At 44.1% G+C, this 14054-nt stretch overlaps 1 protein-coding gene across 1 annotated transcript in view; it reads right to left on the minus strand.

Annotated features, from left to right (window-relative positions):
* Positions 1 to 14054, minus strand: part of TRPC7 (transient receptor potential cation channel subfamily C member 7) — a 131239-nt gene that overhangs the window by 56539 nt on the left and 60646 nt on the right. The window contains exon 3 of the mRNA XM_047097135.1: positions 1368 to 1532. Within this exon, the coding sequence (XP_046953091.1) occupies positions 1368 to 1532 (165 nt within the window). The remainder of the gene's footprint in view (positions 1 to 1367; positions 1533 to 14054) is intronic.

The following is a 14054-nucleotide window of genomic DNA, read 5'->3' on the forward strand; positions in this document are numbered from 1 at the left end:
CAGGATGAAAACATGTGCCTAAAACCAGTGACCTACTCTAACCCAGTTTTAAGTCTGGTTAGGTTTTTTTATGCACTGTACTTTTTTCAGCTTGTAATGAAAGAGAAAAAAATTGCCTTCATTTATATATGTATCATTTGGGGAGTTCTGATTTAGAAATCCATGACATGGTAGACTGTCAAAGAAACAAAATCATCAGTAGATGTAAGGTTGAATACCACACATATTCAGTTTGAGGCCTTTTATATTTAGTACCATTTTACAGAAGAAGGAGTCCGAATCCTCCCCTCTCTCGGTGGCCCACGTCTTACTCTAAGGCAGTGAGCTCACTGCCTGCCTGGTTGGGTGGCCTCAGCAGCAGCCCTGAAGTGTTGGGCCCATCATCCTGGCAAGAGATTCCTCTTAGTGGTGTTGACAAGAGGTTCCATTTAAAACAATTTCTTTTTTTAAATGAGAGGTTCCATTTTTCATTAACCACATTTGCTGATCGCATTCCCTGTGGAATCATTTCTCCATGATTTAGTCCCATACGTGCTAACCTTGCCTGAAGCTGCAGTGACTGTTGTGGCTCTTTGAGGCTCGGGATCAGATGGCTAGGCTGTAGGGACGGTGGTGTGGCAAGGTTGGCAGCTTGGCACTCGTGTGGGCTCCACTCCCTCCCTCACCAGCAGGCACCGGACATGCCCCTTCCCCATGAGAAAAGAACCCAGCTCTGCACCTTTCCAGCTCTCTTTCTTTCCTTTGTCTTTTCCTTCTTGTGACCTAATTAGCTGCCCATGTGGGACGGAGCCCAATGAAGGAAGCCAGGGAAACTGGGACGATGTTGAGATGGGTCTGCAGTGTCCCCAGATGAGCTGCATCGGACTCTCAGCCTATTAGTTACTTCTCTTTTCTGAACCTACTTCATAAAATATATGTGTCAGAATGTAATTGAGGGAGGGAAATGAGATATTCCATGAAAAGGGCTTAGCCAAAAGAAAGTACTCAATAAATGTTGGCTCTTCCTATTACCATTATTATAATTATCAAAGTGAGTGTAGAGGACATGTCTAGGACATCGCATAATTAGAAGAGCAGAAGTGCCTTGTATTCCCTCTCTCTTCTATTATTGATCAGATTATGGCTCATGTATCTTAAATTCCCCATGTTATCACTCCTCTCCGTTTAAAAAAAAAATGAAAAAACAAACAAACAAACAAACAAAAAGCCCAGGTCTGTGTGGTTTTCTACTTGAGCTGAGTATCTCAGGACTATTTTCTTTAAACACGGGAAGTGCTCAGCTGTTGATTTGAACAAATGGACTTGAGGTCATGCTAAGAAGAGAGAAGAAATCACTGCAAACGACATGCACCTTAAGCAGTCTGTACCTTGCTGCACGGAGCAATCCAATAGGCTATGGCGAGAAAAGGGAGGCCTAGGGAGACTCCAAAGACAGCCAGGAATTTCACAGCGATAGACTGTTGACGTAAGCCTGAGAGATTTTCATACCACATGGTAAGCAATTGCTGCTGACAGTTAGGATGAGCAACGAACTGTAAAAACAAAACAAAAACAAAAACAAAACGCAAACAGGAAAATGGCATCGGTAGCACTTGAACAGTATACGACCTATGAGTAGCTCAGGGCTGAGATGGTTTACCTGGGACGTGGCCTGGGTGTTAGAGCAGAGCAGCGGGCAGGTGCCCGCTGGGCCCTTCCAGCTTGAGGATGCCGGGTGTCTTGGCGCTGAGGTCAGAAGCCTGACAGGACTGGCTGCATCAGTGCTTGGTACTTATCTGGGGCAGAGTTCATTTGGGAGGCAGCATGAGTAATGAATGGAGCACGGATGGGGTCTTGGAGTCCCACATGGGTTTGAAATTTGCTCTACCATTTTCTAGCCAGGTGACCTCGCGTCACTTACCTAATCACTGTGAGTTTCAGTACCTTATTTGCAAAGCAGTCTGTTATCTTGTAGGATTAGATGTGGTTGCAGAACTGTTCTCTCTTTTCCTCTACTAAGAAAAGTGTTCTGGAGAACATATTAAAACTGAGTATTTCCCTTCTGGGTTTTAGTGGTGTTTGCTTGGCCACATAGAACTTTTTGTGGCCTGCTAGAGCATTGATATATGGTGTCCCTGGTATAGTAGCTTCTCACTGCTACCTCTCTCTCTTGCAACTGCCTTAATGCCCAGGTTACAAGACCTCTTATGGCCATTTTGTATCACGTGACCTCACCCCTCTGGATATAGCTTACTGGACTAGGTGAAGAACCCTGACTTAAACCGGCCTATCAGGTTTTCTCACTGCGATATTTGCGACTAATTGAGAGGGGCAGTTTCTTTATTTACTGGGAAGTTAACAAGTAATCTTGGGAGGTGTGGGTAACCATCTTCTATTGCATGGACTAAGTAGCAAAACAAGCCAATTCAAAGGAAAGAAGAATGAAGATGTGTAGAAAGAGGCTCAGATAGATAGTGGGTGCCCCTCTCTGGGGCCTCGCTCCACTCTGCCCACGTGGTCCATGAGACACTCTTTTATTCATATACAGAGGCTTCCTTGTTCTGCTCTATCCAGCAAGTTGGCTTAAGCTGCTGCCACCGAACAGCCTTTTTCTGCAAATATTTGGTGCCACTTGGCCATGTGTTGAGTTGATGTTGAGTCCTGGTCACTGGAAATGGGTAATTGGTAAGTAAAATTTATGGGAATGAAGTTTACGTTTGAGAAAACTTTACTCACTAGCTTATTTTCTCCTTGTGACAGGAGGAAGCCATTGATTGCTTTTGGTAGCCCTGCTTTTTGGCCCTGCAAAGTTTAGCCATGTATCCGTGGATTGGAACAGGCAGACTGGGCATTCTTTAAAGGGTCTGACTTTTCATATGATTACACAGGAGCATAATATGCCAATTTTCATCCCATGTGCCTTACTGGGTATTAAGGAGACATGTATAGTGGTTCTGAGGAAATGCAAAACAACTCCTTTTCATTGGTAAGAGTAACGTAAATACAACTGTTTTAAAACATTCTCAGTGCAAATGGCAGCATGTTCTTGCTTCCAGTTTCTGGGAACTCAAGGCAGAGACCAAGTGATCTGTGAGTACACTATCAGTGGTTTGTGTGGCCATGCAGCAGCCCCCGATAATACCTCTACTCAAACATTAGTGAAAATGAGGCTTTTTGGGTAGCATTACTGGATCCATGGCAACCACTCTGGTCTTTCCCTCTAAGGACAAGAGCAGTGGATTCTCCTCTACCTAAGGTAGGAAACCCCAGGACAGCAGGTGATAGGCTTTCCTATGCCCTTTCTGACTCACAGTACGGTGGAGCAAGCAACAGAAAATCATGTGGGTGTTTTAGTAATTATCAGCTTTCTGAGAGTTGAGGTCCCACAGAGGGATGGTGGGTGCGCATGTGAGCCAGTCAGTTTTGTTTTTCAACAGTCAGCCTTCTCTGGGTGCTGAAATGGCTCCGCTCTGGAGAAAGAGTCCAATTAGAGGGTGAGACGTACGCTTATGAAATAGCAGAAGACCCCTTGGCTCACCCTCTGGCTCCCTGCCCTGTAGCTGCTCTGGAAGGATTTCAGTGCTAATCCCCTCCAGTGGCCTCTCTGTATCTTGGGAGAGTCTGTCCATGCTTTTTCTGTTGCCTCCTGAAGAGAAGTCAGGACAAAAGATTGAGCAGCACAGCTGGAGGGGAAGAAATGCTGAGAGAGAACACAACGGGGACCATTCCCAGTCTCCCTTGCCTGCCTCAGGGAACACTGGTCACAACTAAAACATAGGGGCTCTCTTGAGACTCTGTCTTCTTGTGGTCAGACATGTCCCAATTATTATAGCTCTGTTTCTTCTCCCATAATAAAGCACCCCAGCTCCAAACATGCTGTGTATTGGCGGACAGTCTTTATAGTATAATGCTCCCAGAAAGCTGACAGCAGCGGATAGCTAAAGCCCAAACTGTTTGTCTTTATATGGGCACTTTTCTATAGTTGTGGTGGGCCTTTGAAGACAACTTTATGACATGTAGTTCAGTGTGTCGCAAAAGATTTTTTCTACTGTGCTTTTGAAGCACAGGGAAATACCATCTGTGATCCTAGTAAGGCTAGAGTAACGTGAGACATGCCATCCGGACACAGAGAGCCGGACACTCTAACCAAAAAGGCACTCTAGCTAGGGACTAAGGCTGGAAGAGTTCCTACAGGGTGGGGCTGGGGTGAGGAGGTGGGCAGGGGAAGGATTTTCAAAAGTAGGGTCACAAAGGAATGGAGGGAAGAGGAGCCCACAGCTGGAATAGAACGGGAACACAGGAAGTATTGTCTTGGGTTTGCTTTCTTTGGCATCTAGCTCGCAAAAGGATACATGATACCAAGAGCTTTGTCCAGGCCCTTCTTGCCCCAAACCATCTTGGACTGAGTGTGGCACGCTTTTATGGAAGTTATTCACGGGAAGAACCGATGAGAACTCCTCAATATTCCCAGCAGCGTGATTCACACTCGTCATAGCTGGGAGTTCCCGATGGCCTGGGGCTGAGAATCTGGTAAGGTGGGCATACGTGGAGCTGAGCAGTCTCTTCAGAGAAGGTAACTCCAGCCACGCCCATGATGGGGATGGACTGTGCCAAGAACCGGGGCCGGAGAGGGAACTTGAGAGAAGTAAAACTGCAGAGAGATAGGAAGGGGGCCTGAGACAGAATTCCCTGCGATGGATGAGGAGACTGCTGGAAAATAGAACCTGAGAAGCAGGAGGGACCGGGAGTCTTCTGGCTGCCGGTTTTTGAGTCCATCTTAAGCCAGTTTTCCCAGCAGCTTGTTTGACCAGACTTCATCGTTAATATGATAGCATTTATACCCAAAGCTACTTTTCTGTTGATATCTCACCTAAATGTCTTGTTCCTCCCAGCCCCTGGTGACATAGTGAGAATATAATGCTGGCATATGGGAACTCTTGGGCATGTTAGCCAAATTATGGCTGTTATTTGCTTTTATTTGATCATGGGCTACCATTTTCTTTTTACAGCTCAAAGGAGAACCATCCCCTTCACTGTCTCCCTGATTTATATTCATACACAAGGACATAGCTGATGTTGTAAGACTAGTTGTTGAAGAGATACATTCCTTAACTAGCTAGCTAACTAACTAACTAACTAACTATATTTAAAGCTGTTTCAAGGGGATGCTAATACCATTGGGCCAGATACTCCCATTGCAACAGGGTCTAAGACTTTCCTGATGTGGGGTGGGTAAGAGTATGGACCGGTGCATAGCTTCCTGGGTTCAAGTCCTGGCCCTGCCACTTGCTGGCCATATGTTGTCAGCTCATTGACTCTTTCCATGCTTAGCTTCCTTCTCTCTTCTAGAAATGAAGCTAATAATGAGGATTAAGTAAGTTGGTATTTGTAAAGTGCTTAGAATAATACCTGGCAAATAGTGAGCCCTATATCAGTGTTCAGTAAATAAAAATAAATCCATGACTTTGCTTTCCTTGCCCATTTTCTCTTTCCCCTCTCCCTCAGTTTCTTTCTCCTACTCGCTACAGCTCTTCCTCACCACCCTGTCTTTATTCTTACCTCCACATTGTTTTAGCAGCTACATTCTTGAAGTATTGGTGTCTCTGGAAAGGGCCATGTAGCCTAACCGTGTGGGTCAGGTCACTCCGTTTCTATCTAGTCCCTCCCTCCTCATCCTCCACTAAAGGTGCAGCTTGATTTATCCATGCAGTTAGCTCAAAATGGGCTGGTCTCTGCTGTCAAGTGTATTCTGCTGTACCCTCATTCCCTTCTACTGATTAAGGAGCAGTGCAGGTCACTGGACCTGTGGAAAGCCCTTCTCCTCCCTCCCCAATGCCCTGTCTCCCCCGTCCACCACCTTAAAAGCTTTTAAGTCCTGCATTTTGCACTTTTTGCAGGGAGGAAAAGAGGACGACATGACTACATTTGAGCTCAGAGGCTTTGAGACTGTGTGATTTCCATATCGTTTAAGCACAGATTTTTCTCTCTGACACTAGGTATCATTTACAGAATGATGAGATGTGGCAATGCATGATTTGATAAGCTGAAGAATAACTTAGCTGGAGCAAAATTTATAAAATCCAGTGCTTATAGAGAAAATTACTTTCTTTTATACAGATAAACCATCAAAGGGCCCAGTGATGTCTGATGTGACTGTGGTCAAGATTTTCCACTTGGCTTATCACCAGTGTTTACTTATAGAAACCCGTTTTTCCTGGAAACTGTCTATGTAGGCCACAGACACTGTCTCAAGCTACAATCACCAAGTGGCTTTTCTCAGTGTGGACCATCCGTCTGAATTAGAATGATTCTGTGATGCCATTTCCTGTTTGGAGCATCTCATGGGATTAGGTTCAGGGGTGCTACTGTTTTCCTTCCCATCTTGTCTTGGGAAAGCTCTCAAGTCGTGGAAGTTGAGGAGGGAAGAAGAGAAACAGAAATGTCAGTCATTTACTAGTTTAGTTTGTTGGTGGTTCCTTTGTTTTCTCATTCACTTCACAAACCTCTCCTCAGTGCTCTCTCTCACCAGGTGCTGTGCCCAACATGGGAAATACATAGCCAAGTCACAGTCCTTGTGTACTTGGAGATCTCAGCTCTGTGACTCTGCAAGTAGAATGGGGCTTTGGAGTAACAACACCCTGCCGATTCTGGAGTAGACTCTCTGTGTTGGGTGAATGCATGAATGATGAGTGATCACTCCATCATTGGGTGCGCTTGGTGTGCTTTCTCCCATGCGACCTAATACCGAGAGCCCCACATCCTTGGCACAGCCAGTTGCTTTGTTTCCATTGATGACCTTCAGACTGCTCTTCTCTGTGCCAGCACTTAGCAGGGTGGTCGCATTCACAGGCTCTGAGGCTGGCCCATCCAGGTTCAGGTCCCAGATCTGCCATTTCCTAGCTGTGTGACCCTGAGCATGCCACTTCCCAGGTCCTAGTTTCGTGATCCATGGGAGAGGAGAATGTGTGTTGGGTGCTCAGAACATGGCCTGGTGCTTAATATTAAAGGTGGGCAGGGGTGCCTGGGTGGCGCAGTCGGTTAAGCGTCCGACTTCAGCCAGGTCACGATCTCGTGGTCCGTGAGTTCGAGCCCCGCGTCAGGCTCTGGGCTGATGGCTCAGAGCCTGGAGCCTGTTTCCGATTCTGTGTCTCCATCTCTCTCTGCCCCTCCCCCGTTCATGCTCTGTCTCTCTCTGTCCCAAAAATAAATAAATGTTGAAAAAAAAAATTTAAAAATAAATAAATAAATAAATAAATAAATAAATAAATAAAGGTGGGCATTGGTATTATTACTGCTGCCATTATTACTCCCACTCTACTCCCACTCTAGGGATGTCTAAATAGTGCTCTTGGTTCTTTTCCTTGCTGAGTTTATGTCATTAGCAGAGTATTGAGTATCCATGGTGTTTTTAGAGTTAAAAATTCCTGAAAAATTTAGTATGCTTGATTACAATAAAAAAGCAGAAATTGCCACTAATTTTAAGTTTTCAATTGACGCAGCATTCTGGTACGGGGTCAACATTGTCTCCATGCTCAACGAATCTGTTTATTTAGCCATGCAGCTCCCAAGTGGCCACCACAAGAGGATAGTCTGTGATAGATCTGGGTGGATGGTGGTGGGGGTGAGAAGAGAAAGGTGCGGGGCTTGGAACTTTGGATGGGGAATCCAAACAATCAGACCTCTTTCAAGGAGCCTGTCAGCCTGGGCACTAGACAAAGTAAAAATTCTTGAAGTCACAGCTCAAGTGTTTCTACTATTAATAATTGAGGGCCTACCACATCAAGGGATTTTAGTTATGTTATCTATAATCTTCATAATAATCCTTCCAAAAATGGATATATATATATATATATATATATATATATATCCTCATATACAATTAAAGATGTGCTTTCATCCCCCTCTTGCAGCTGGGGAAAATGAGACGGAGTCACCTCAAGCTGCCACAGTCCCACAGCTAGAAAGTGGTTCCAACCTGGGTCTTTCTGATTCCAAAGCCTGAGGTCTTTATATTCCACTCACTTCCCTTTGGAATGCTGTTGATTTGTTTGGCTTAGATTTTAGTCCTTCCTAGTCTTAGTTCTCTGTCATAAATAAAACAGTAAAAAGCTAACATTTATTGAGCACTCATGTGGATGGGGCCTTGTGCTGAGCACCTTGTGAACATTTTCTCATTTAATCCTTTTAACACACTAGGGTGGGAACTCTCACGCCCTTTATAAAGTGGTACCATAACTGTTCACATCTGTCTCCAGAGTTGACATTCTCAACCACTTCCCTATATTTCCTCTCACGGCTGAAGCTTCCTGCATCTCTTCTGGGTCCCTTCACCATCTTGTTCTCTCTGCCAAGCAGGAAGGCATGTCTGTGAGCCTGCAGATTTCAGCTGTGCCACAGAGATGCACATAGGGTTTTCCAGCCAGAGTTCTGGGTGTCTCCTTTTCACTCTCTGGTGGTGGGCTTTGTCCTCTTGAGGGGGGACAGTCAATCTCGGACTTGCTTCTCCAGAGCAGTGAGAGTCCTATGCTAATCCCATGTCCCCTTCCTTCGCACTGTCTGGGATGGATGGAGAAATGGAGGCAGAGATGGAGGGGATTTTAACTGGAGAGAAAGAAAGCAAGTGAAAGGAAATGAAAGGAAGAAAAAAGAAGAAGAGCAGAGCAAAGGACGGGAGAGTAGGAGTTGGTTCAGACCTGACTTTCAGCTGCTGTTGCAACTTGACTCCAGCTCTTTTCCTTTCCATCCCTAGTCTCTGTCCAGATTCTAGCAGCACTGTTCTCACAGCCTACCCCAAGCTTGACCATCGCAGACCCTTTGCTCAAGGTATCTCTGCTACCCAGTTTGCTTCCCCTTTCATCTTCACTATCCAGGTTTTGTTCAGCTCAGTATCTTTCTTGAAAGCTCACCCTCCCTACTCAGGTGAGAATCTTTCTCCTCTCATGCAGTTCTTAGTCTCTCCCTTTTATCATAGTTATATGCCTGGGTGATCCTCTACCAGAGGGAAAACTCCTCCTGGTTGGCTCCTATGGTCCTTAGTTAGTATGGTGCTCAATGAATGGGTACTCAGGCAGTGCTATTTGAATGAGTAAATGGCATAGCTAGAAGGTGGGTTCAGACTGAAAACCTGGAACCATCTACAGACCTTCCATACTCATCATCCCAGTTGTTTGGTAGATTCCCAGCACTTCTGGCTATGTCACCACATCTGAAATAGGCATATGGATATAAAAGGCTGAAAGTTTGCTTGGTCTCCAGCAGACATAATGAACAGACAGATGACTGAATTCACGTCTCAACTGAACTTATTTTCACTGTGGACGTGCCAGGAGATAGGAGAACAATAACAACAACTTGCTTCATTTCAGAAGGCGGTGGAACTAGAAGTTTAAAGATGTTATCAGGAAAAAATTCATACCATTATCTGGAGGGGCTACCCAGGAAATGAGCCAACAAGGGACATAGGTGTTGGCACTCAGGTCTAGGGGATTTTTGCTTCTTTGTTTGGTATGCATTGCCTCAGCACACTGCCTCACTGTCCCCACCTTTTGCAGTGCCATTTTCAAAATTCTCCATTTTCTTACTAGTCAAGTGTCTTTCAGACATCCCTCTCATTCATGGGAGAATCCATTTGGATGCCTGTACAGATAGATGTCTCTCATTCCATTCCGGCCTCCCCTACCTCATCTTCCACATGTGCATCTGCAAGCTTAACCAGCCCTGGCATGCTTCTTAGTTATTCCTACAGCTGGGTGTCCTGCCAGGCAGCTGGCTACTCACTGAGCCATCCTGCAAATCTGCTGTGCAGCAAGAGGAGATGAGCACTTCTGAAGGCTCTTCACCCCTATGAAGGTTTGATATCATCTGATGAGTTGAATAGCTTACTCCATTGTTCTCTGTGCCTGTTTTCCAGGGACAGCAGGACACAAGAAACTCTCTCCCACCTTAAATTAAGCAGTCCTCCACTTTCACAGACCAACTGGAATTACATAAATGCCCCAAACTGGTGGGTTACTCTGAGCACTGTATCTCTGACTTAGCTTCTCTCTTACCAGAGACAGAATGGTTTTCCGATGAAGACAGTTGTTCATGAATAGCCTGCGCTTTAGTCTCCGGGGCACAGAGACCTAAATGAATGGTGCTGGACTTCTCCCAGGGCTGTGGGTGAGCCGTTTCCTGAGTGCAGGTGCAATGGCAAGGGGCCTTGCCTGACCCTCGTGGATGCGAATGCTAAGTATATGATTTTCCAGTGCTCATCAGGAGTCCTCCCACAGCCCTGAGCGCAGAGGGTGCTGATGACGAAACTTGGTTTCCAGTCTGCCTTCACTCTCACAGCCAGAGTCCCACTTTGGGCTCAGAGTGAGCTTCTAGTCAGCTCCAGATGACTGCCTCTGCTCTTTCGCAATGCCACAGAGAAGCCACTCACCATACCTGGGCAGTGACTCTGTCGTCCCCACTAAGGGTTATGTCATAGCCTGAAACCATAGCAGAAATGGAGGCAGCGTTTCACAAACCTTCTTAGATTGTCTTCAACTATTCACCTTCTTGGACCTTCCCCTCCAGCCAAGCTGCTCTACATACTGTTCCCAAACATGGCCAGTGTAGCCTACCTGCCTGTGTTCATCTTGCCCTTCTCTGATTCAGTTCCTAATAAGCCTTTGAGACACAACTTTCTCCCACTTTTAAGTTCTGCCAATTCCCTCAACCCCCTGAGATGTCTTGGACGCCTCTGGGTCTTGTTCTACGGCCCACTCACTTGGCAGTCATGGCTTAAGGGTCAAGTCGTGAAGAGCTATACTATTGTGTTTACATCTTATCTCTTCCACTGTTATTAAGCTCTTTGAAGGAACCAACTGTCTGTATCCCCAAGAGTGTGCAGCCTTATGTTTTGCACATAACAGGTGCTCATAATCTTAAACATCTGTTGAGTGATAAATCGTGTGCTCTTCTGAAGCCTCTAAGATTTGCTTTATGATTTTCTCTGTGACTCATCTTTCAGAACAATTTCTAAATATAACAAATTTTGTATTACTCAGGTTCTGATGAACACTTAACTGTCTTCACATCTTTACTAGAAGGCAAACAGGGAGAGGTGATACAAACTAAACCAGGCTTTTGTTTTCTTGTGCAGGAGAAGATTGAAGCATGAGACTAAAGTAGGGTTTGAGGATTTTCTTTTGGATTAGATGAGGATTGTTTAATTTCTACATATGCCATTACCACTGCAAGCTAACATAAATCCAGAAATATTCACACAATAATGATAATAATTATTATTATTATAATAAAGAGTAGCTGCAGGCACCTGGGTGGCTCAGTCGGTTGAGCGTCTGACTCTTGGTTTCAGCTCAGGTCATGATCTCACTGTTCATCAGTTCGAGCCTCATGTCAGGCTCTGTGCTGACGGTGCAGAGCCTGCTTGGGATTTTCTCTTCTCCCTCTCTCTCTTCCCTTCCCACATGCTCTCTCTCTCTCAAAATAAATAAAAACTTAAAAAAAGAATAGCTGATGTTTATTGAGCATCTATTGTATGTCAGGTTTTGTCCTTAACAGTCACCATATTATTTCGCCCTCATATCAATTCCTTGAGATGGCTGTTGTTATGTCATTATTTTTTTTTTAATTTTTAACATTTATTTATTTTTGACAGACACAGAAAGACAGAACACGAGCCGAGGAGGGGCAGAGAGAGAGAGGGAGATGCAGAATGTGAAGCAGAGCTCCAGGCTCTAGCTGTCAGCACAGAGCCTGACACGGGGCCTGAACCCATGAACTGTGAGATCATGACCTGAACTGAAGTTGGACGCCTAGCCCACTGAGCCCTCCCAGGTGCCCCAATTATGTTCTTATTTTAAAGATGGAAGTTTGAGACACAGAACTTCAGGAAGTTGCCTGTAATCACAAAGGCGATCATGACATGGTCTAGACTTGAAACCAGGCCACTCTGACTTCAAAGACAGTGGTTAGAACTGTTACCCTGTATTCCCATAAAGTAGATTTTAAATCAGGGAGACGTGTCAAAGCACAAGGGACCACAGTGATTTCTCCAAGCCCACAGAGACCCAGGGACCTCATGGTTTCAGATGCTGTTAGAACTCTCATCTCTCTGTGTTTCTTTCTGTGGGCCAGCCAAGTCCCAGTGGAGATAAAAATCAGGAATACATAAGGGGAAGGACTCAGGCCAGTTTCCTCAACAACTTTATCTTCCTAAACGGAATAAATCATCACACCAAAGACAAAATCCTGGGTACTCTCTCCTGCATAAAGACAAGAGCAGCAGCAGCTGATTGAGTAGTTGCTTAATGCCTGGTCACCACTTTGCCAGGGACTAGGTTAATGTCGAGGCCACCTAAGCACAGATTTACAGCATTGAAAAGTACAGACTCCAGTAAAAAAACTGCTTTGCTGAGGACCTAATTAGTATCTTGGGTCTCTTGCCAAATCCCACCTGACACAACTTACTAGAAGAGCTGTAGTTTCACATAATTCTCTGAGCCTGAGTTCTGACTGAATAATGTTCCCAAGTTGGACCCGTAACTCTGCAGACTTTTCCTGGTGGCTTTGCTGTGCCTTAGGTGTAAAGACGCATGGAGGCGTAGAACATGCACTGGCTTTGGGGTCAGTCCACCTGGTGTAAATCTTGGCTCTACCACTGACTGGTGAGGGACTGAGTGGCTTAACTTCTCAGGTCTCAGTTTCTCCATCTATAAAATGACCCTAATCGTGCCTGACTCAAAGGATTTTTCAGGGGTTCAGAAAATGCAGTTCAATTTTTGGTTTATGGTTCAATTTTGAAGTGCCAAAATACTGTTGTTTTTCTTCTGGTATGATATTTTATTTCTGTAATAAAAGTCAGAAATACAAATCATTTACGTGTTAAGCCCTGTCCAAAGAATTACATAAAACATTAATTTTTTTTTATCAATCAAAGGTATGCTCACTTACAGAATATTCACCTACAGTTTTCATGGTTTTTAAGTAGAGGAAGAAATTTGATTTCAATTTTTCTTGCAGAATAATTCTTATTCTAGTTCTAAGACTTTATCAACAAGGAGAACATATATTTAAAGGTACTGATTTTGATAAAGGTAATCTGCATCTATATTTAATGAAATAAAAGAAAGCAAAGACTGGAAATACTTTCTTGAGATAAAAGACACAGGTTTCAACCAAAACAAAAATTCTTTTCCTATGTTGATGGAACTAGTGGTAGGTAGTAGGGTGAAGTGGTCATGCATTTTCCAAAAAGGCTTTATCAAATTATCTACTAAAATATTAGGTCAGTTGCAGATGAAGAAATCAGAAGGAGCTCTTTGGAGTTGACTTATAACTTTATGATACCAAAATTTTCAAGTTTGTCTTGCAGAGAAGTGTACATGCATATAATTCAGCAATGAAGTATGTGTAACATATGGATGTGTAACATATATTTTGCCCATGTTTTATTTTTACTTGATGCTTTTATTTGTGTATGCAGTTTTACACTTAAAGCACACTCAGGATTTAGTGTCTTTTAAAATTTAAACTTTTTATTTATTATTTATTAAAATTTTTTTTAATGTTTATTTTATTTTTGAGAGAGAGAGAGACAGAGCCTGAGCAGGGAAGGGCATAGAGAGAGACACACAGAATCCGAGGCAGGCTCCAGGCTGTGAGCTATCAGCACAGAGCCTGACGTGGGGCTTGAACCCACGAACTGTGAGATCATGAACTGAGCCAAAGTTGGACACTTAACTGATTGAGCCACCCAGGTGCCCCTAAAATTTAAGCTTTTTAAAATGTAAACTTAGGAATTTTCAACACTTATGAAATGTGACCATTACCAGTATTTTGATAATATGAGACATAAATCTTGAAATAAATCTTGACATACCATTACCAGTATTTTGATAATATGAGACATAAATCTTGAAAAGCCCTTGGTTCAGGAATAAGAAATAGCAGATATGTGACCCAAATGTTAACGGTCTTGTCAGCTGGTGAGTACAGACCAGCTCCATTGACATGCATCTGTCTGTCCAACGACCAGACATGTAGTAAATGCTATTTGATACTTTGCACCAAGCACCTTCAGGTGT

The sequence above is a fragment of the Lynx rufus genome, unplaced genomic scaffold, assembly GCF_022079265.1.
Source record: "Lynx rufus isolate CCGP_SWC_20201006 ecotype Redwood Valley unplaced genomic scaffold, mLynRuf1.p SCAF_1, whole genome shotgun sequence".
Lineage (NCBI taxonomy): Eukaryota > Metazoa > Chordata > Mammalia > Carnivora > Felidae > Lynx > Lynx rufus.